Consider the following 22,604-nt stretch of genomic DNA (forward strand, 5'->3'; position numbering starts at 1 on the left):
TCTGTTCGATCCGCGAGGGACGAACGTTGAAATATAATTCTCTACCGAACGTGTGTCACAATCGGACGATGGACAAGCGAAAACGCGATGGAAAAACAATCTCTCGAGCGAGGAATTTTCTCGCGCAAAAACGCGCTATCAAAAAAAAACAAAATTGCAGTTATATATTTACACACTTCGCGACGTGGAATCGAATGGCACGAATTTGTTCGTTATTATCGCACACCAGAATGTGTCATCAATGAGTCATACAAAATTCAATTTTCAAGGACAAGTCATGAGAAAATTCGGTCGACGAATAAATTTTCAACAACTTGTGAAAGCGAAACATGTTCGTTCTTTTTTTTTTTTTATCGGCCGTAAGTGCAACAAACCGCAATAAAAACCATCAATACAAAAAAAAAAAAAATTCGATGCTCAGCATCGCGTTCGCACACTTAATACTTACCCATACAACGAGCACACCAAACAAACAAAAACCTTCCCTTCGCGAAAGCTTTGATCGGAAACACACGTATCCGAAGTTCAGGTAGAACTGAGAGGCGGGACGCGAGCGCTACATTATATACGTTCCAAGACCCTCGTTTTCTGCCCCACGTGACCGCTCTTCCGGTCGTCCCTCTTCTCGCGTTCGCCGACCGACACTAACATATGTACAACACACATATGCGTTTTCTCCACGTGATCACGATAACGTCATTTTTTCGTCGCACTTTTTTTCTCTCGCATTATGTGGAAAATACAAATTTATCTCTCGCGCTGACACGATAACGCAACTGAACGTTTCTCTTCTCTGTCCGCGCTTATCTCTTCAACCCTCTCTCTCTTTCTCTCTCTTGCGTATTTTTTAGGCTCCGTGTATATCATAGAGTACCTATTAAGGCCGTGACACAAAAAAAAAAAAAAAAACTTAAGCAGCAAGCTAAGTAACTCATCACAGTCTAACAGGTTGAGAATAACTGTGCTATTAGTCGCTTCGTTTTATTGCGTTTTGCTGCTTAAAGTTCTTTTTTTTTTTTTTACACGCCTTCACACGTGGACAGATCGTGTGTCCGACACACGTGTGTGTATTTGTACGTTACATTTCTTAACTTCTCTTCCGTCACATTGTTGCGTTCCGCGCACTCGCTCGAAACATTTTGTTGTTTTTTCCTCCTTTTGTACGGTAACATAGAAGAGCGGTTTATTTTTGGCACATTTCTCTCTATAGAGAATGCACGTCGTTAGGATAATTCATCAGACGGAGTTTCTTTTCGTCTTCGACGTTCCGACACATTGCCGGTTCTTGGCAACACAAAAGATGAGAAACAACTAATGAACAAAAAAAAAAAAAATAAATTTCTTCAATCGCGAATAAACATCGGTTCACGCGCGCGCAAAATTGTGCAAATCCATATTTACATTAGAGCATTGAGCAAAATAGCTGACTACGTATTTGCGTATTTTTGTACGACAAGTGATAAAGTGCAAATAGAAGAAGAAAAAAAAAAAAAAAAAAAACAGGAAAGAAGTTTAGAAAAATGAGGTCACGTTGTTACGAAATAGAGGAGAAACGAGACTCTTCACGCGAAGGAAGAATCGCTTTGTGATGTACATATAAAAATTAATTACTGGCATACTTTTAATTACAAGAACTGGCTTTGCGTCTAACTGCACTACTAGAGGAGACGTCGACTCTGCCTGTGTTCTAATTTGGGGAGTTCTTTGTATATCCCTGCGAATCTATCCACACATATGCAAACTTTGATTCTCTTATCTTTCATCCTCTAGTTCCGGTGGTCTCACAGCGACGCTCAGTTTTTGTTATAAATTATCTGGAAAAAAACGGAAACGGAACTGAGACGTGTATATATGTGTATATACAATATATATATATATGTATATATATAAGCTTACAAAATAAGTTTCCAAGAAAACGGTGCTCGATATCACGCGAAATATATCGGCACGCAAATACAAGGTTTCTTTAGAAACGAACAGAATGCGATGTTTCGCAACAGCGTGATTGGCCGACGCTGACGTCGCGCCTCTCCTGAAATTACTTCTCAGCTGTTCGCGTCATATGTACACAGCGAAATAAAATACAGACGCGCGGTGAATGTTCCCCGATCGATCGTCTGTGTGACTACGTCACGATCAACGGTGACTGGTCTTGATCTCCCGCATAGCGGAATGAATCAACGGCAGCGAGGAGTGCGAAAACTGCGCAAAATGAACAAAGCCAGGTTTTACTTGTTAGTCATCCAACAAAGTCTCGCGTATATGATCGGATCTCATTTTTTTTTTTTTTTTTTAGTAACGGGATTTACTTGTTGATTCCAATCGATCTTCGATGAGGAGACACAGAGGCGTGTAGCTCAAAAGCACAATGTACATATATGTAGATCAATCGTGTTGGGTGACATTCGCTTGACTCCACCCTTCTTTGGACGTCTTTGCGGCGTCTATTTCGAAAGACCTTGAACGATACGTGATTACGCTCCACCTTGTTGATTGGAATACGGCGCAGTCGCGTCAATACGTTATGGACAATCTTTTCGCGGAAGGTGCCAAAATACATCGAATACGTGATACGAGTTTGCTTTCCAAGTATGTTGCGTTGCGTAAGTTTTCATATATGAATAACTCGGTGCGCGCACACACGGATATACATATCTTCGCGTCGGAATCAAAACGCGCGTTCGCGGTTGAGCAACACTGGCAACAAGCCGCATATTACAATTGCGCGCAAATACAAAGCGAGCGGCGATTGAATATCCGAAAACGGATAAAGCAAACAGTTTAAGAACACAAACAACGCGAAATTGCTTTTTTAAATTTTTTCTTGGAGTTTTTTTTACGACTCATTACTTAAATTCCTAGAAGAGATACTTAAAAGAACATCGGAAGTATGTTCTCGAATTTGATTAGATGAAAACTATAAACGACGCACAGAATGTTATCTATAATGACAACAAAAATACTGATAATGATTCTCTTATACATAACGCGCGCAACAAAATTTTTTCTATGTTCGCATAATCTTTATCTGTTGGATAGGATAGATTCTATGACGTCATTGGAGTCTCTTTAGAGTCACGGTCTACACATTTCAAACATGTCGGCTACATATGCGTGCTTCGATACGTACGTAGTGTATATGTGTACGCGGCCACGTGATTATTATATGCGACCCGATTAGAGCTACGGCGCAATAACGCCGCAAGAATTGGGTACGAACCAATCGCCACGTTCCCGTCTGCTGCGTAGAATACATTTTTCATTGATATATCTATTACAAAGCAAGCAGGTATTAGCGTTTTCAAGCGAAACAGAACATAATTGTTTTGTCACATTGCGCAAGAACGTTCTTTTAAACATCCTTTAAGATGTGAGATTCTTTGCTTCGCGTGACGATTTATTTTGTTCGCTATGGTCAACATTTTTTTCTATCTCAGCGCAGTGAATTACATTAATAATATCATGTTAATATCATTGCTTTGTATTAGAGTTAACAAAATTATTAATACACGCACGTGGTTCTAGTCTATAATTATTTAGTGCATTTTTTCGACGTTATAATTTTTACAAATGTAATAATAATACAGAAAACGCGTGCGATAAATTATACATATGTTCCTAAGCTAGAGTATATATTTAATTATTACTAGATTATATGACCTTTTTTTGTACATACATATTTGTCATCGACAAACAGAAATCTAATGTAACGTGATGCAGAGTAATGTAGTGGAATAAATATGATTAAGAATTTGTAAAATATATGTATATATAATATCTTTTCTTCGTTGTCTCTATATGAGAAACGCATCTACACTCATTATTTAAAGCCAAATTTCTTCACCTCTGATAAGTTCTCAATAACTTTAATAGATAAAGTATATCTTTTTTTGTGTATCTTTATCCAGATAGTTATCGGGAGATGTGGAGAAATCGGGCCTAAGAACAACGAAGAGGTATTTGTACTTAAAATAATTGATAATCTGCGTATCGCATAAGTGAGTATGATTCACAAATGACAAATGACACAAATGACGCAATCGCGTGTTGTCTTTATCATTTATTATAAAAATGTGTGCTGACAGAGAGAGAGAGAGAGAGAGAAAAAAAAGTGAGAAAAAAAGAGAGAGAATTAATCTTTGCGAGTGTACAAAATGAAGCTTGTGCTTCTTTGTTGGATCTTATCATATCATACGTGTGGGTTGTACTACGAACAGCGAAATCTTAGATATTCGACGAGAATAAAGAAGAATGTTATATGTCAAATCAGAGAGAGTGAGAAAGATATTTTGATGTAAAGATTACATACGAAACGCAATTACATACGAAACGCTTGCGTAAGCGCGAACGTCGGCGTGACGGAGAGAAAGAACGCTCGTTGGCTTATTACGTAGCTCAAGGAAAAAAAAAACTGCATAAAAAATACTGCATATTGCATATCGCACCGTTCAATGATAAATAAAATTGCGACTCAAGTTCCTTGTCGCAGTTTCTTGCATGCAACACAAGTTAACAAATTTGCTTATGAATGTGCAGTATCGTTAATCTAATGTGTCCACATCAGTCACATGTCGTTAACTCGCAGATAATAAATTGGTCAACCGTGTATACATCTATATCATACGCTCAACATGATTTTTTAGAATCACTTTTTCCAGGAAATACTTTCTTTTGAAGCAAGCATATTGAATAAAACGCGTTGCTTAATGATAGAGTTACATTCTTGTTGAGTAATATCTTAAATATATCAGAAAGAAATAAGTAATCACACATATACACGTTACAAAACTTGTATAAAACTCGACTAAACCTTGTATCAAAAATTGAACAATGCTGCAACATATGTGTTTCAAAACATGTGTATGTGTTAATCAATGGCAAAATAATTTTTTCTTATTTAATGGCCACGTGTTTGCGAGAAATTCATAATTAAAAAATTCTTTCTCTCGTTCAAACAATTAATTAAAACAATTTTAATTTAATATATCTTATTTGTTATATATGTATGTCTATATATAATTATTCACATTATAACGAATAAAATAGAATAAAAATATATTTATTTAATGTCTGTTATCATTAAACAACGAATTTTCCCTGAGATAATTTGTATAATTCTATAATCTCGTTTATTGTTCAAGTTGAAGATTCTAAAAAATACATATCGATTCAATCAATCGCTTGCACAATCCAAGCCAATGTTATAATATTGCTGATACATCGACAGCTTAAATACAAATAACAAAACTTTAACACTATTTAACGTTTGTCACGTATTTAACGTGATTCATATTTAACTAAATTTTTAATTTGAAAACTTTGTAAGAGACTGTATTTTTTTTACAACTTAAGTGATTGACATTAGTAAACTCGAGCTGTCAGAACAATTTAAGAGTCATGCGATACGAGGAATCAATTGTCGCGCTTTCCGCACACTTTGTCATTTAATGTCATTGATTATTCGCGGCTGCGCAGATACGCGAAAATCTCTCTCGTCGTGTGCGTGACAGGAACGGTTTGCGCTATGCCGGACGTCGTTCCTTCTTGTAGCGCGACCGACAGTCCGTTCATATTTTCATCAAATTTTGAACCGATGTTCCAAGAGTTTCCCATTACATCGGTGCACTTAAATATTTCCGGAGAGCAGAAATGTGTATTCCGATCGACCAATATGATTAATAGTGACGCTTTTATAGGTAATTGCAAACAAATACCGCGAATCATACCTGCGTATGTTAGAATCGCCGAAATATTCGTTACGCCGGTGATTGTCTAAAATGCTGATACATCACACGTTGCTCTTTGTTGCAAGTAACAAAGTACACTCCGACGTTATCAAAGCCTCTTTTTCTCCTTACGTTTGATATCGATACTAAATATCGCGCAATATCTTGTTTAGTTTTCTCCCGAACATATGTTAAAAACAGCTGAAAAAAATACAACAATATAAATATACAAGAAATTGAAATTTATATGTAATGTGCATTGTGCGAGAGTATATAACTGTGAACACTTTTGATTGCAGGTTGTGACTTGTAACTTGTCATCATGTTCTTCGCGAATATTTGATCAAAATGTACATACACAAGAAAAACAAACAACATTGTATATAAATTTATTGACATGCAAAAAAATCCTATTTTACAACACCAATTAGAGAGATGATAATTCTGTTTATATCACAAAAAAAATGGTACATAAATCACAAATGCGAAATAAAGATTGCATTCGTCGTAAACTAATATTAGATATTTTTTTTTTTTTTCAGACTGATCAAGAAAATATTTTGTCAACATCTTTATCATCAAATGCAAGTTACTTTACGGAAATGGCAGATGAACCTACAGATAATCTGTATCTTGCACTGATACAATGTTTTGGTATTATACTATGCGGGTAAGAAAAAAAAAAAACCAGTGGAGTGAGACTTACTTAAAAATTTTAATATGCTTAAATTAGTTTTTTAAAGACCTCGTATTTTTTTGCATGTTATCAACAAATAAAAATATATAACAGTAATATGTAATTTTGCTTAGATACGTAGCAGGGAGATTTGAGATGATAACAAGATCCGAGGCAAGTGGTATTAACACATTTGTTGGTACTTTTGCCTTACCCTCTTTGATCTTTATGTCGTTGGCAAAGCTTGACTTTACACTGGTCAACTGGAAATTTTTGCTCGCCGTGTTATTTGCCAAGAGCTGTATCTTCATTACGGTTCTTCTAGTTTCGATAGTGATTAAAAAACCATCAAATCCCGGACGAGCTGCGCTCTTCGCAATATTCACCACTCAAAGCAATGATTTCGCTATTGGATACCCAATGAGTAAGAGCAATGAAATTGTTATACGCGCGACTTCATATTCTTTTAGATTATTAGTTGTGTTAACGGTACTTACATTGTCATTTCAGTCGATGCCTTGTATGGGAAAACGCATCCGGAGTACTCAGCGTATCTCTATCTGATGGCACCTATATCGTTAGCTATTTTAAATCCGATTGGCTTCGTGCTTCTGGAAGTAGGCAAGCGACGCGCGGAGGAGCACATGAACTGCAGAGACATGGTTTGCTCCGTAATGAAAGGCGTTCTGCTGAATCCGGTGCTGTTCATGACGGTTCTGGGTATTGTAGGAAATTTCATCTTCAGTCACAATGTGCCGCGTTTGCTCGCCTCGATTCTCGATGTTCTCGGTAACGCGTTCTCGGCTAGCGCACTGTTTCTCCTCGGTTTGATGATGGTGGGAAAAGTGCACAAACTGAAGGGCACAGCACTAGTCATACCAACTATATTGATCTCGGTGAAGTTGCTGGTTCTACCTCTAGTCATAAGGGAATCCATCATTCTCTTGAACGCCGGAGGTAATGTCACAGAAACCACGGATTTGAGCACGTACGGCTTTCTGTACGGCACCATTCCGACCGCACCGGCTCTATTTATTTTCACTCTGCGATATAATCTCGACATCGACTTGATCGCGTCAGCGATGGTAGCTTGTACGTTCCTTTCCGCTCCGCTCATGTTCGTCTCGGCCAAAGTGATCAGCGCGGTTCGCGCAGGTATTACACCGGTTAATTATGCACGACAATTGAATATCTTTTCTTTCGACATGAGCGTTGCGTCAGCGGCAGCTTGTATTTGGCTGCTACTATGTTTTCTCGGTTTTGGACGAAAAAGATACAGACAGGTCACTCATCGATGCACTCTGTGCCTCATAATAGCACAGGTATGTATCTAAGATATTTAAGAAACGCGTTATTATTCGGTTTAATATTGCACGTGCCGATACTTGAACGGTATTTTTTTTTTCACGCATCTTTCAGCTCTTGACCGCAATTGGCGTGATAATGTGGTCAAAATGTAATCCGACTCTTAATCAGGAAACAGTATTGTGGTAATTACAATTCGACATGTATAATTAATCTTGATAATGCAAACTCTTGTTGAACAAATAAACTTTTAACACGGTTTTTTATAGGTATGTTCAGTTTATCATGATTACTACTGGCGTATATGCGAGCCGAGTATGGACAGCCGCTATTGCAGCAACGTTATTGTTTCTGAGTTCGCGCTCGTTGTCATTCGTTGAAAGGCTACAAAAATGGTTTTATCTTATCGGATGGGGGTACGAAGAATACATGCCTTTTTACGATAATTTGTTTCAAATTTTTCTGCTCGATATATTTTTGTACATTATCTGTTTAATTTACAGAGTGCCGTCTCTAATGGTGATATTAATGTGTACTACCAAGACGTCGAAACCGTCTGATTTCAAGAATCCAAATTTCCAATTAGGCAGGCTTCAAGCTGCTATATCTTCGTTCATATTAATATTTTGTTTCATAGGTATGTATGAAAAATGGTGTAAGCATTATATCTTTCCAAGATCTTTAAGATCTCCGTCTTTAACAAGGTGGCAACTATTTTACAAATTGATAACTACTTTACATCTGTGCAGTGACATTGGGTTGCTTGGTTTTGCAACAGAGATATCAAAGAAGGCACATGTCGGATGAGCATCGCGAGGATAGCGTAGAGAATTCTATGAATGAAAGTAATGAAAGGAACGAAAGTAATGAAAGGAACGAAAGTAATGAAAGGAATGAAAATAATGAAAGAAATGTGATAGATGTGGAAGATTTAGTGTCTCCATTAATTAATGGGCCTATGTGAGTCAATTGGAAATAGAAATCGCATGTAAATAGAAAAAATATGCGAATTAACATCAAAATAAATATTTCTAGGATTGGCTGTGAATTTCCAAGTGGCTGTTCGAACGGTATATGCAGAGCTACTGGGGAGAGAAATAACTGTGATGAAGAAAATGAGACAAGTGACGTAAACAATGATCCTCAGATCTTGCGACATCTTGTATTCCTTATTTTGTTGTCATGTTCCATGCTGATTGTGCGTAAATTATTATCTCTTTACGTTCGCGAATATTATTAAGATTGCAAAATAAGAGACGAATATGGATTTGTTACAGGGATTATCAATATCCGTGGGAATGTTAATAATGGAAGAATTAACTGGCATTTACGCCGAACTCGCTTTCCTAGACGTATCTTTGAATTTTGGACAATCGCTAATAGCATTCGCAATATTTGGCTTGGACCCTAGTTTGGGTAAATTGGGATGTTGGCTGCGACATTTGTGTAGAAAATGGCGTTCTGGTACGATCTTTTAAAATTTATTTATTTGCGAATAACGCGCACAAGTTACATAATACATATTTTATATGTATGAAATTTTTATAATAAGATATGTATTTCTCTTACCGATTGATGAATGTTCGATATCATTTGGTATAACAGGAAAAGAAATACAGCTTCCTTGCGAAGACGCGCTCAGTCCGGAAGTAAGAGCGATTCGGGAACAGTTTAACCAATGTTATTTAGACGCATGTCGGGCACGTATATCTGTGTGCCGCAGGCGATTGCTGAAGATGTACAACCAAGTATTCTCGGGAACAGATTTGGTCAACTGGCTGCTTCAAGTAGGTGTTGTCGACAGTCGGGAGGAAGCTGTGCGATATGGTCGTTGCTTGCTGGAGAGCAGAGTTCTGCAACACGTCGACGGTACGCATCACTTCTATGACCAAAATCTACTATATACATTTAACGCATAGTAAAATTTTTCAAATGTTTTTTTGAAATTATTATTCGAATGTATACATATATATGTGTATTTTTCTTTCTCTTGACAAGAAACAAAAATAATAGAGAATACAATTATATTATTAATAAAATTATATAAGTAAAATTATAATTATTATAATTATATAACATATAAGTTTATTATATAATTATATTATATAATAAAATTATATAATTGTGTATTATATATGTTCAAAATCAGAGAGCGAAGCGACAGAAAGAAAACACATCTAAAATTAATTAACGATACTTTGCACAATCATTTTACGATATGTTTTTACTTGTTTGTGTTTTTTTATGTGTGATTTAGGAAACATTCAAATGTATTTTCTAGAAAAATATTAATGTAAATGTAAAATATTAGTTACCGAAATAATTCTATTCTTTATATTAAAGAAAATGCAGCACAATTTACATAGCACGGAATGATGTATATATAATTTATTTTGTGAGAGACAGCATCAGTATTTCAGATTCAGCTTACTTCTCTTTTACATATAATTTTACAGACCAAATTAGAGACTGTGTTACAAGTATACACTATAGTTTTGTAGATAAAATGTTACCGTTTCCTTTAAAGATTTGATAATAATAGAAAAAAAAATTGTCTGATATGATTACAAAAAAATGTATGACTAATTATACAAATTTATTCAATTTATGAATATTTCGTAAAAATAACTATTTTAGTATCAATGTTTGAAGTGTGCCTATTAAAATATTGATTATATGCAAGTTATATTATGAATTATAATGATAAATGTTTATATATATATATATGTATGAAAAAAATAATGCATGTAAGAATTGTCTATACATTTCACAATTTATTTGATCTATTAATTGCGAACTTTTTTATATTCATCAAAAATATCCAGGTGTAGCTTGTATTAGCCCTGTTTGTCCTTACATTTTGAACTTTTTTATCAGTTATATTTTGTTAAAGCAAATCTTTACATATGTACATATACTGATGAGTAATAAATACACGACAATATTATACGAAAATGTGCAATTTCTTACCAGTATTATGTAAAATCTATTTCTCCCTCAGCACCGTATGTTAAACATATTGAAAACACGTTATTTGGTTTAATTGTGTTAAATTGTTTTCAAGTCCTATTTAAAAAAAAGTATAGACGGCAATAAAATTTATAAAACAGTCTTGTATTTATTTTTTTATATAAAATATATATTATTTTATACACGTAACCTATTCGTACTAGAGAATTATTAAAGATACAAATCATTATCAGGATCATCTTCGTCTATGTCATCTTCCTCATCAGGCTGATAAAGTATTTTAGGCGTTGTTTTGTTATTTGCTGTATTATTTGTTGCATTTATTATATAAGGTAATGATGTTTGATTCCTTTGTTCCATCTCTCGAGAACTCATTTCTATTCTAAACGTGGACTCTATTTTAGGTTGCTTCGTATTTTCTTCTATTTTGCGATCTTTTGATGTTGAAACTGTTTTAGACGTACGATGTGATATCGTGCAGATCTCGTACGATGTGCTATCTTGATGTATTACTTCTGTCTGACATATTATTGAACCAACTGATTTTCTATGAGTCAGATGTGCAATGTACATTAAATTGTTTCTCGAAGGTTTGATACCAGGAAATTTCTCTAACTTGACGTAAGTTGTACCCAAAGTTTCAATGGCAACAACCTTATTCTGGATAAAATCTCGCCGATAGATGCAAATCATTTGAGATACTTGTCTATGCAATTTCTCTACAAACCACAGAGCCTTTGCCAGACCGTTGTACAGTACCAGGGAGCTCAAACAGTCAACAATGACTGTATTTTGTGGCTTTAATTTGATAGTCTTCAGTATGTACTGAAGATTCTCCGCATCTTTGTTTACAATTGTATTGACGTCAAGACTGTAATAATTGTGTAAGCAAACATTCTTAGATGTAAACAGCTCCGATTCCACGTCCCAAAGTTGCGGGTCAGAAAATGATAACAAGTCAACACTGTGATTTGGATTTTTTTCCTGCCACATGCGCAACCATCCGACTATCAGTGTTCTCGCGTACATTGCATCTAATCCTTCAAAACGTCAGAATAAATGTTTGTTTTTTTATCTTATGTAAAATGTACGTGAAAATCAATGAAAATTAATGAACGCAACTAACCTTCATCTATAACAATTACTCTCGCTCCTTCTAACACGGGCAACGTATTCATGTATGCCATTTCAAAACTTACACACGTACGTATCGTACGTAACTTCGTAAAACTATAAGATACTACAATTATATAGTTACAATATAAAAACAATCACGAGCAAGCGCGATACAGATGCTTGAACATTCACGTTGCTATCAGCTTATCGAACTTCCTTGTGTACCGATTCGGTTCGGTTTTGTAACGGCTAGGAGGCCATTAATACTCATACGCCATTCACAGTAGAAACTTGAATCAAGAAAAGATAAACGTGAATAGTAGAATAAGACTGACATTTAATGAAGTCGCAAATGAATTTCCTTGTACACACACACGTGTACATGTGTACACAGTATGTTTGATGCGTAAAATGTTTATCAATATTTTTCGCATAAAATTTATTTAACGATACGTCAGAGTCAAAGGGTATCTAAAGAAAATCATTTTTTTTATTGCGCAATATGCATACCTATTACAATTGCAAGATAATGAGATTTTTTTTTCAATTCCCGTCTGCTAGAGACGCGGTACGTGCGCGTTACACGCGTGTGGCTTTCAAACAAGGATATCAATACCACAGTCAAGATCGTTTACCTTTTATCAGTAATCGTTAATCCGTTTCATCCACCCGTTTGTAATGACCAAAAAAAAAAGAAATCAAATATATCAGATAAAAAAAAGATATGTCAACGGTTTGGTTCGGTGCGCTTGTGGCTCTTGGACCTACGAGATATGTCAACACCAACAAAATCACATATACGTGATAACAGAGAGCCAGAAGTTAACAGCGGCCAGAAGTTCCGGTAACCCGATCGTTGAGTCTGAATTGTGATTGGCGAATCCCAGCGATCGGGAAACGATGCTATTAGTTGAGTCCGTTGGGCGCAGTCGCGATCACCGAAATCCCGATTGGTCAATCGCTCGGACAACACGGTGACGACCAATCCTCCGCTGTGCGTCTGACTCGTGCGCGTTTCTCGTCAAGGGCGTTGTCGCGGTCGGTTGGCCGCAAGGTGGCGCGACGATCGCGACTAAGAAGCGTGCGCCAGCACTGGACGATCGGGGTGGGCGACGTGAGCAAAGACAGAGCGAAAATGAGTTGTACCAGAGCAGTGTGTGTCACGTCGAAGCAGTTTCGCTCGCAATAGGGAGGTTTTATTTTGACAGTGCGATACGCGGGCGGCCAGCGCGATGTTCAGCGGAACGACGCGTTCTTGAGCGAAGCCGAGTAGCGTCGAGTAGCGCGCGTTCGTCGCGTAAGATCAGAAATATCGTCGCTCCCGGGCCCGAGCTTAGTTGGAGACGAGCGGGCGTGCTGTGTGTGTGCTTGCATGTGTCACTTGAGTGCAGTGCGAGCGGAGAGCACGTAGTATACCTATATACCTACCCTGTACGCGTGTTATTACGCACGAGTAACGTTCACGCATCATTTGCGACGTTGTTGTTATTGTTGTGTTGTTACTGCCGCCGTCGCCGACATCAACGACGCAGACGCTGCCGCTGCTGTTTTTGCACGCTATCACCCACGAGTCGGAGTACGTCGCCGGTTGTGATCATCGGTAGAGACCAAATGCGGGACTGAGAGAGCCGTGAGAATTAAAAAACGTCGTCGTCACCGATGAGTTTTGGCCTGCTGTTCGCTGCTGCCTTTCTAACTAAACACGTGTGATGCCCGGGAGCCGCTCCAGTACGGACCCAGAGCACAAGTCACCGCGGGAAAGTGGTGAGGATTCCGAGGATGAGAGCGAGATCCTGGAAGAGAGCCCGTGCGGGCGGTGGCTTAAACGCCGGGAAGAGGTGTGTATTTCTCTTTCAATTTATTATTCTCACTTGTTCGTCGTTGTCCTGTGTTTCGCTCTCGCTCACATTTCCCATGCTTCCGTTGCTACAGAGCGCGCGATGCTTTTTTTTCGTTCACCTTTTTCTTTACTTCGAAGCTGCAATTTTCTACAATTTCGAGAGAAAGTTCGAAAGAGATCCGAAAAGGAAAATTTATTCTATTCCTTTTTAAACCTCTTTGTTAGAGATGAGTTTTCAGCTTTTGTATGTTTGCTAATCAACCTGAACTTTTTGGGACCAATGCCGTGTTATACCGTGAAGATTTTATTGTTCGAAACTGTATTGTTGCGAAACTATAGAAATTGTTGTATAGACTCTGATTTATTTGAGGTAGTTTCTATATAAAAACAGCTTTCTCTAGAATTTCAAGCTTGTGCAATTGTTACAAGAAAAAATTCAAATTTGTATTCTATGTATGTGTGATGCTGTGTTGTTGACGCTCTCCAACGTATCACGTGGTTATTATATAATTTGTAGCGACAAAATAAATAAATACAGAGCAAAATGCGATTTAACACAGTAAGAGCAACAATTGATCAAGCTTGTGAGAAGATTAAACAAAGTATCAGGATAGATGCGGGCCAAAACACAGATTGTACTTGTGTGTTTTTGTATTGAATATAAAATCTTGTACAAACGTTTCAACTTCTTTTTTTTTTTTTAATCTATTTCAGTGTACAACAACAATAATTGAAATATTAATTAAAAACTTGATAACAGTAAACTCATTATTCCAAAGCACAACTCTGTTGCTTCTCAGAAATAAAAGAATAGTGAAGCATCAGAGACAACATAATCTACTTTACTTCATTAGATCACAATGTGTGCTCAAAAACAAACTGCAATTATTATACAACACAACTTTTAGGTATTTAGATGCGTCATGATAAAATTGGAATACGTTCTCTTTAAAGATTTACTGTGAGATATTTCATATACATATATATATATATATATATATATATATATATTACTCTTAATTACTTAATTATATACTTTAATTTATATCTCAATTTAAAACAATGCAGAGTTAACTAGAAAAAATTCACTGCCTTTGTTCAAATGTGTTATAGCAATTATTGGAACAACTTATTTCACACAAGTTACATTTATACAGATGGACATGTTTATACAATTGGTTCCAGTGCAAAAAGCTTTTGGATTAATCAAAGATTTGCTTTTTTTGTTTTTTTTTGCTTAACAAAAATATTCTCTTTTAATTATTGCATTTCTCTCATTATTCGGCACGCTTCATCTGCTTGCAACTCATACCAAATTCTTGGCACAAACATCTTACCAATATTAGGCTCATTCATATTTTATCTTAAAAATAGATTCTGCACTGTGACGCTGTATTTTATCTAACACATAAATCAAAAATTTATTTCGATCACATGTTTATCTTCACTAATAATTTCTACTGCTTCTTCATGTGAAAGTAATACAAATTTTGTTTTCTTTTACACATGATAATTTTAAAGTCATTTTTGTTTGTTATATTTTTAATTGTGACTTTGTTATTTATTTTTTAATTTTTTGCATTTATTTTTTATATAGTGTTGGCACACATGTGTCTTGTATTTTTAAATTATACTTATGTCAATAATAGACATAAGTTTTTATTATAACAATCTCTTATTATCACTTAATGCTATGCTAATATTATATTTTCATTACAATCTTAATTTTTTTTTTTCTACTATATATATAAAACTAATATTCTTTTTTTTTAAATATATGTAAATTTTATAAAAGATGTACCGTTTGCACGTAATAAATATGTACATAAATGTATATATTTATTTGTATACGTGTGTCGTACTTTACATTAATGATGGTACATGTACCGATTTCAGGTATATGTAGGTTCCAAATCCACATTAGCAGAAGGTACTAACTTTGGATCAACGAGAGGAACCGAAAACGAAATAGCTGAAATGGAAGTATGTACCTTGTGAAGGGAGAAAAGAGATAGAATAAGTTTCATGTCTTGTATCTTGTGCGTTGAGCAGTAGTTAGTTTAATTTGTTTTCTTTTTTTTTTGTTTTTTCAAATAGACCTACCCTGTGTGTGACAGAGAAGTAGTAACGACCCGAGAATGAAGACAATAACAATTTGCATATATTACACTTTTATGAGCAAGTTCATCACTATTATCACTAATGTCTGATGTGGCAAACCTTTCTAAATGAAATCTTCCCTCTCCAAATTCCTCACAAGGTCACATTCATGTAATAGTAAATAGGCATTAAAGTCGTTTCAAACGCCACTTTAGTACTTTAAAATGGATGATTACAGTAAAACGAGCCATTATATAAACCTATAGATCGTATCCAATGAACTTGCTCAGTCAGTCTACAATGTGTTTACCATATATTTAAAGCATATTTATGCGCATTTATATACTTCTAAAATGCGTAGTTGAGTGATATTCTCAAAATTTTGAGTAACAGCTGGCTACGTCGATAGTAACGTTGCCAAGTGTTATACGTCCTAAGTGTTCATAAATTTCTATAGCAATTAATTTTGTAGCTTTTACAGTGTTTTGGTTAGACAAAAGAGATGTAGGAAGATTATATAAAATATAAATGTCTATTTATTCTGCTTCGTAGGTGGAACAACGAGATGTTCCTGGAATTGACTGCGCCTATCTGGCAATGGACACAGAAGAAGGTGTCGAAGTTGTATGGAATGAAGTGCAATTTTCGGAAAGAAAAAATTTCAAGTCCCAAGAAGAAAAAATACAGCTTGTTTTTGAGAACCTCACACAATTGGAGCACGCTAACATTGTTAAATTTCATAGGTATTGGACAGACACCCATAATGACAAACCCCGAGTAAGTCAATTAACTCATTTTTCATGTTTTCGCATTTTCACAGAATTCTTTTGCATCTATTTGTGTATAGGTGCAGTGTGTTGTAAATCTTTTTTTCTCATGCCATTTCTCAGGTTATATTTATAACAGAATATATGTCATCCGGATCTCTAAAACAGTTCCTAAAGAGAACAAAACGCAATGTGAAAAAGTTGCCTCTACAAGCATGGAAACGATGGTGTACGCAAATACTTTCTGCGCTCAGGTAGGTTTACGAAACTATGTACGTACAACGTCTGTGGCACGTTTATATTCTTAACTCTTGTATACAACATTGCATTTATAATATTTCAGTTATTTGCATTCCTGCTCACCTCCTATTATCCATGGAAATCTTACCTGCGACACTATATTTATTCAACATAACGGACTTGTAAAAATTGGCTCAGGTAAGTACTAATTAAAAAACAAAAAATAGAATAAATTTTTGCCTACAAAAATGTATATTATATATAAAGGTATGTTTGTCACGTTGACGTAATCACACAGATAATATGCAGCATCATATCTAAATAATATAATTACGCCTAATAATCTCAAACTTTACTTTTTAATAATGAAAATATATGTATACCAACTGTATTGTGTCTCACGATGGACTCGGTTGTTTGCCAAGTGAAATTAACTATTTGTACGAAATACTTGTATTCTTCACAGAGTTATCAGAAGATATAGGTAAGAACTTTTTGAGTGAAATATTTATAATCAGCAAAATATTATCAAAAGCTTTGTTTTTTTTTTTTTTTTTTTTTTTTATTGGAACATTTAATTGACTGAAGGAATACAAAGAAACTAGTGACTTTGAAACTAGTAATGTTCTTATCATATGTTTTATTTATACAGGGTATTTGAGAAAAAGAAGTTCAATAGACAAAGGACGCGTGGTATTCCAAATTGAACGTATAATGTAATATACGCTAATGATAGACTTTATTTACTTAGTTTGATGAGTACTACTAACTTTCTATGTCCTGAACTTCTTTTTACAGTCTGTACGTAAAGTCTACACGTACAGGCGAAATAGATTGCGAAATTGAAATATTCTTTTTTTATCGAAATATTCTCATTACTATCTAGTTTATGTTTGCTAATTATTTGTAAATATCTAAATTGTTTCAACATTCTTTAGCGTATATATATATATTGCGACTGGAAAAAAATGCGGGTTTTCTGCGATGAATTATATTTAATTTAAAGATGTTAAAAAAAACATATTGTACATACTATGTACAATCTGTACATATTACGTTCTAGCTGGATCATAACATGTTTTCTATAGTATAATGTTAGTAACATGAGTCCACACTAGAAAGATTGTGTTTAAACCGCTTTTTCATATTAGGAGTAACTTGAGTCCTCATTTTTAATTATAGCAAATAGGCTAATCTAGATAATGAAAAAAACACAGCAAAGCCTTTGACGAGAAAGAAAGAAAGAGAGAGAAAAACAAAGAGAGAGAAAGAGAGGAAGTACAAAATTCGTACTTTCGTCCATCCGGAGGGATAAATCCATCAACATCGGTGTTCGATGTAGTTGTCACAGATGGTGTGTGTGAGAATTTCCAAGAAAAAATCATTTGGCAGATTGTCATCAACTATTGCCAGCTAAGTAAATTAGGCAGAGAGAGGTAAACTTCCATATTAGTTATAAGTAGTTCCATTTTATGAATGTGTACGGATGATAAAAATTAATTTTTATTTCTTGTTAGTGCCGCTCTAATGTTGCGCTACTTCTTCTAATTATTAAGCGTATTTTAACTCAGAAGGACAAAGTGCGTATCTCTTTGTCCTTCTCACATTATTCTCAGCGCACGTATAATTTTCATTGTATTTTAATACATGCAAGTTTTTTTTTTTTTTTTTTTTTCGTTTTTTCCTACTTCGTAATCCCCGATCACATACGATGTCTCGAAGATGTTTTCAGGAAATATAATACCCTTTCCTATTTATCCTCAATCGAGAAAGTGATTCTGCGTATCAAAACTACGATCTGTGTAAGATAAGCGACTAAGATAGTGAAGTGATCGATTTGAACGAAATAACGATTTATTTGTATACAATGTGTATTGTCTAGAAAACGAGCGTAATTTATCTTTCATAGATACTTTCACACGTTTATATGCGAGAATTATTGTATGAGGGCTCAAGTTACTCGTAGAAAAAGGTTTTATTCAAAACGCAATTTTTTACGAAAAAGTCCATTCGTTCGTATAAAGTATATTTGTTCTAGGCAGCAGACAGAATGAGTAGTGTGTGTGTGTGTATTTAAATATGCATCTCGACATATCGATTACTAGAATGTGTATTTTGATCTGCTGTTACCACGCGTAATTCTAATAGTTGCTCAACAAGCAAAAGTTTTCTAAACACGTTGACTTTTATGTTAATGCATTATTTTTATGTTGATGCTTTTTCTTTTTTCTCTGAAGCAGAACAGTTTAAAAAAAAAAAAAAGTTCGCAATATTTTAATTACAGTTGCGCCAGATGCGATTCATCACCACATTAAAACTTGTAGAACGAACATGAAAAACATGCATTTTGTGGCTCCAGAATATGGAAGTAAGTACAACATAGTATCCTGTTTCTCGTCAAACGCGCGGATTATATTCAACTCTGAACATTACGTAATTTGTACGAACTGTGTTTCTTGCTTTTTTTAAGATTCCGTTACACCGGCCATTGATATTTATTCGTTCGGGATGTGCGCTCTCGAGATGGCCGCGTTGGAAATCCAGGGAAATGGTGATACGGGTACAGTCGTTACCGAAGAGAACATCCGGAAGACAATAGAATCTTTAGATGATGTTCAACAAAAAGATTTTATTCGTAAATGTCTTCAGGTGGACCCGCTTAGTAGACCGAGTGCGAGAGAGTTGCTGTTTCATCCCGTTCTTTTCGAAGTGCATTCTCTCAAGTTACTCGCAGCACACGCGTTGGTCAATTCAGCTAGTAAGTTGAACGACTTCCACATTTATACTTTGTGACGCAGTACACATAAATGAGCGTGATGCATGATGTATGATAATTTATCAATTTTTCACAGCTAACATCTCGGAAACAATCACGGATGAAGTGTTGCAAAGGCTATATGGGCCAGATACCGTAGTCGCCGAAGTAAAATATCAAGGAATGCTGCCGCAACAAATACGGTTGAGTGATATTCCCGTTACAGAAAAGTTAGAGAAATTTGTTGAAGATGTAAAGTGAGTATATCACATTTTTGTCGTTAGATTTTTTATTCTTTTAGTTTTTTATTTATATGTTTTTTTTGTGTATATATATATAACGTGAGTTTATATATATATAAACAAAAATAAAATCCGGGCCGAAAAGTTATACACGTTTGTATAACAAGAGTAATTTTATCTTGCTATAGATATGGAATATATCCATTAACCGCATTTATGGCGAAATTACCTCCACCTGCTCGACCGAGAGCGATATCGCCCGAAGTAACGGAATCGGTTAAATCTGTTACGCCTGAACCTGTGGATGTGGAGTCAAGACGAGTAGTTAATATGATGTGTAATGTTAAGCCTAGAGAAGATAGTAATGAATTACTTGTGAGTGTGGCGAATGAAATATTAAGGAAACAACTTGAAAACAATTTTTTTTTTTTTTACATTTTATGTTTTACAGATGACAATATTGTTACGAATGGATGACAAAATGAATAGACAATTGACATGTCCTGTGAGCCAAACGGATACTTCGATGCTTCTCGCGCAGGAACTAGTACATTTTGGTTTTATTAATGAGGTAAATTATTATTATTTTTTTTTTTGTATGCATGTCGCATCTTGTTTCTGTGACAACTTTCTTCAAGACGCAACGACTGTATTGCAGAACGATCGTGATAAAATAGCCAATTTAATTGAAGAGGCATTGAGGAGATATTTCAACAAGCAAATAATGACACCGGGAATAGTGTCGTTAACTAATCTTCCTACTCAAACTACTTTATTGCTGCCTGATCCGGAATTTCCATGTTTGCAACACTTCGACAATTCCGTGTGCAACGCCACAACATCCAATAGTGATAACGCAACCAATTTGCTGCCAAAAACCTCAGGTATACCTGTGTCAAGTAATAAAACGAGTAATCTCCACGACGATGCGGAACCGCCGACAATCAGCGAGAGCGGTAGTTAACCATCCAGGACATCTGACAACTCAGTTTACTGTGCCACTTTGCACGCTTTATGTATAGACTGGCTATGTATTTTTATATTTAAGTAAACAGAAAGGAAAAGTATGCGTGAGAGAGAGAGAAAGAGAGAGAGAGAGAGAAATGGAAGTTAAAATGGGAAGGTGCCGTGGCTAAGCTTCTAGACTGAAAATGCGCAAGTTAGAAAAATCTTCATTTTCGTTTAGGTTATCCAAGTAACAGCAGGTTTCTGATTTTCTGTTACTTTCGTTTCATATTGGCTTCGTTTTACGAGTTCGTTTTTTTCTTTTTTTGTTTTTTTTATGACACACAAAGGTTTATCTGTTATATCGTTTATACAGATATGCAATAAATTGACAAAGGGAATGTATGAATTTGATGTAAAAAGACCAAACTATTCTTGTGATTGTATGACTAAAAAGATAGAGGTTTGCTGAAATGTTCATATATTGCACGAAAATGTGCTACATATATACTGTTTGATACGTTTTATTAACTACCCGCTGGTAGTTTAATATAGTTAAGATAGATTTATTATGTAATATGTGTTTCTCTCACTTGAAATTACGAAAGGTGAAAATTAATTAAATTTATGGAAATTGTACATGTTGCTCTTTAAAATGATGCGTTGTAAAATTTATTTTGTGCGTACAAATTGACAAGATTTCAATTTTATCATACGTACAAAACTTATCTTTTCATTGTATAGCTATTATAATTATAATTATTAATTATAATATTAAAAGACATTTGTGTAGATTTTCTCTTTCAGTTCTTCTTTCGAGCGAATTTCAGTCTATCGCTACTCTTTTGTCAAAATACTCATTAAAAGCTACTATAAAAAAAAAAAAATCTGTCTAAAAGTGAGCGAATATAAAAACCGAGACACACGATGCTTTTCTCACGACTGATCCGTTCTTATTAACTTCGTAACATACGTTGAAGGCACAACGCATGCGTTACGCTCGGTCTATGTAAAACGCAGGTTACAGAGTCTCGAGGAACTGACCACTAGTTGATTCCTGCGACTTGTATGGACAAGAGATTATGAATTCTTGTGCAGACAACATGTGTCAATGTATTGCGCAATAATGATGAAATTTTCGATTACATGCGAACACCAGATCAACGAATCGTAATTTGGAAACCGAAGCGTCAAATTGTTACGGTGCTCGCATGCTCGATCTATATTACGAAGAACATCGTGGGTCGCAGGCTTAAAGCGTTCGCAAGAAAGAGAATAAAGCCGCTTGCTTTTTTTTATTTATCATACGTTTATTTTTTTTTTTTTAATTTTAGTTGCATAGGTGAAATCAGTACGCGATTGCGATTATGACGTAATACCTGGCTCAACAAATTAATTTGATAAATAATTAGTTAAAGCCACGGCCCTGTTCTATACTTGGGTATTATTGATGTGATTAAACCAAGACGATTAAATCTCTATAAAAATTAGCTGAAAAAATCCTTGTAAATACTTTATATTTTTAAGAAAAAAAAAAAAAAATCTGTTGACACAGAAAAACTAGTCATGTAGGTATATTCGAGTGCTAACAGACTAACACAGATCTTATTACGTCTTTTTGCATTTATAACACTTGCTTGGCCAAGAGAGAGAGATACCGCTCCAATTTCATACCTCGGTCGAATCGATTTCAGTGAAAGCATTTCTCATTAAGTAAACAACTAACCCTACCTAGAGGTAAACTATTACCTACAACAACATAAACTTCGATCTTAAGTATGTAAGTAGAATTATCAAACTAAATTGAATGTGTATAGCTTTATAATACAAATTATAAACGACGAAAAAAAAAAAAAAAAAAAAAAAAAAAACAGCAGTGGCGATACTTCTGATTCGTGGATATTATGAAAAGAGCTGTACAA

The 22,604-nt window shown here is 35.2% G+C and overlaps 3 protein-coding genes and 1 long non-coding RNA gene across 8 annotated transcripts; 2 read left to right on the forward strand and 2 right to left on the reverse strand.

Moving 5' to 3' along the window:
* Positions 1 to 1,327: 1,327 nt before the first annotated feature.
* LOC109851958 lies at positions 1,328 to 4,985 on the reverse strand. The gene is made up of 3 exons (XR_002249955.1): positions 2,310 to 4,985; positions 1,897 to 2,202; positions 1,328 to 1,814 (listed from the first exon to the last, which is right to left on the reverse strand). It is a non-coding gene; the product is annotated as an uncharacterized LOC109851958 (long non-coding RNA).
* An 80-nt stretch (positions 4,986 to 5,065) lies between these two features.
* On the forward strand, positions 5,066 to 9,699 carry LOC109851955 (integral membrane protein GPR155). 2 transcript variants are annotated; one of them, XM_020422593.1, is made up of 12 exons: positions 5,066 to 5,696; positions 6,026 to 6,193; positions 6,269 to 6,396; positions 6,537 to 6,826; positions 6,913 to 7,724; positions 7,822 to 7,892; positions 7,977 to 8,123; positions 8,211 to 8,344; positions 8,457 to 8,667; positions 8,743 to 8,905; positions 8,985 to 9,171; positions 9,313 to 9,699. In XM_020422593.1, exons 2-12 carry the CDS (start codon positions 6,191 to 6,193, stop codon positions 9,624 to 9,626), a joined length of 2,460 nt encoding a protein of 819 aa, XP_020278182.1. In that variant the 5' UTR covers positions 5,066 to 5,696; positions 6,026 to 6,190; the 3' UTR covers positions 9,627 to 9,699. The 2 variants fall into 2 exon arrangements, with proteins under 2 accessions (XP_020278182.1, XP_020278183.1); XM_020422594.1 differs by lacking the exon at positions 6,026 to 6,193.
* Positions 9,474 to 12,603, reverse strand: LOC109851956 (elongator complex protein 5). Of its 3 annotated transcripts, none has more exons than XR_002249954.1 (5): positions 12,429 to 12,603; positions 11,804 to 12,083; positions 10,878 to 11,717; positions 10,678 to 10,773; positions 9,474 to 9,560 (listed from the first exon to the last, which is right to left on the reverse strand). XR_002249954.1 is itself a non-coding variant. In XM_020422595.1 (3 exons), exons 2-3 carry the CDS (start codon positions 11,862 to 11,864, stop codon positions 10,888 to 10,890), a joined length of 891 nt encoding a protein of 296 aa, XP_020278184.1. In that variant the 5' UTR covers positions 11,865 to 12,083; positions 12,429 to 12,603; the 3' UTR covers positions 10,787 to 10,887. The 3 variants fall into 3 exon arrangements, 1 of the variants encoding a protein (XP_020278184.1); XR_002249953.1 differs by having other exon boundaries at positions 10,868 to 11,717; XM_020422595.1 differs by lacking the exons at positions 9,474 to 9,560; positions 10,678 to 10,773 and having other exon boundaries at positions 10,787 to 11,717.
* Positions 12,604 to 12,888: 285 nt separating this feature from the next.
* On the forward strand, positions 12,889 to 22,232 carry LOC109851912 (nuclear receptor-binding protein homolog). 2 transcript variants are annotated; one of them, XM_020422502.1, is made up of 11 exons: positions 12,889 to 13,631; positions 15,530 to 15,616; positions 16,286 to 16,510; positions 16,624 to 16,754; positions 16,844 to 16,938; positions 19,004 to 19,108; positions 19,211 to 19,498; positions 19,593 to 19,752; positions 19,926 to 20,112; positions 20,189 to 20,308; positions 20,396 to 22,232. In XM_020422502.1, exons 1-11 carry the CDS (start codon positions 13,503 to 13,505, stop codon positions 20,699 to 20,701), a joined length of 1,833 nt encoding a protein of 610 aa, XP_020278091.1. In that variant the 5' UTR covers positions 12,889 to 13,502; the 3' UTR covers positions 20,702 to 22,232. The 2 variants fall into 2 exon arrangements, with proteins under 2 accessions (XP_020278091.1, XP_020278092.1); XM_020422503.1 differs by having other exon boundaries at positions 12,890 to 13,631; positions 19,025 to 19,108.
* Positions 22,233 to 22,604: the final 372 nt, after the last annotated feature.

This window comes from Pseudomyrmex gracilis, unplaced genomic scaffold, assembly GCF_002006095.1.
Source record: "Pseudomyrmex gracilis isolate BER0280 unplaced genomic scaffold, ASM200609v1 scaffold_22, whole genome shotgun sequence".
Taxonomy (NCBI): domain Eukaryota; kingdom Metazoa; phylum Arthropoda; class Insecta; order Hymenoptera; family Formicidae; genus Pseudomyrmex; species Pseudomyrmex gracilis.

Excerpts from the sequence above, each read along its gene's own strand:
- LOC109851955 (XM_020422593.1), top strand. Across the intron at positions 6,827-6,912 it reads CGCTATTGGATACCCAATGA|TCGATGCCTTGTATGGGAAA; the intron begins GTAAGAGCAATG and ends TTGTCATTTCAG. Across the intron at positions 8,345-8,456 it reads ATTAATATTTTGTTTCATAG|TGACATTGGGTTGCTTGGTT; the intron begins GTATGTATGAAA and ends ACATCTGTGCAG.
- LOC109851956 (XM_020422595.1), bottom strand. The coding sequence starts at position 11,864 with ATGGCATACATGAATACGTTGCCCGTGTTAGAAGGAGCGAGAGTAATT. Across the intron at positions 11,718-11,803 it reads AGTAATTGTTATAGATGAAG|GATTAGATGCAATGTACGCG; the intron begins GTTAGTTGCGTT and ends GACGTTTTGAAG.
- LOC109851912 (XM_020422502.1), top strand. The coding sequence starts at position 13,503 with ATGCCCGGGAGCCGCTCCAGTACGGACCCAGAGCACAAGTCACCGCGG. Across the intron at positions 16,755-16,843 it reads CAAATACTTTCTGCGCTCAG|TTATTTGCATTCCTGCTCAC; the intron begins GTAGGTTTACGA and ends ATAATATTTCAG. Across the intron at positions 19,109-19,210 it reads TGTGGCTCCAGAATATGGAA|ATTCCGTTACACCGGCCATT; the intron begins GTAAGTACAACA and ends GCTTTTTTTAAG.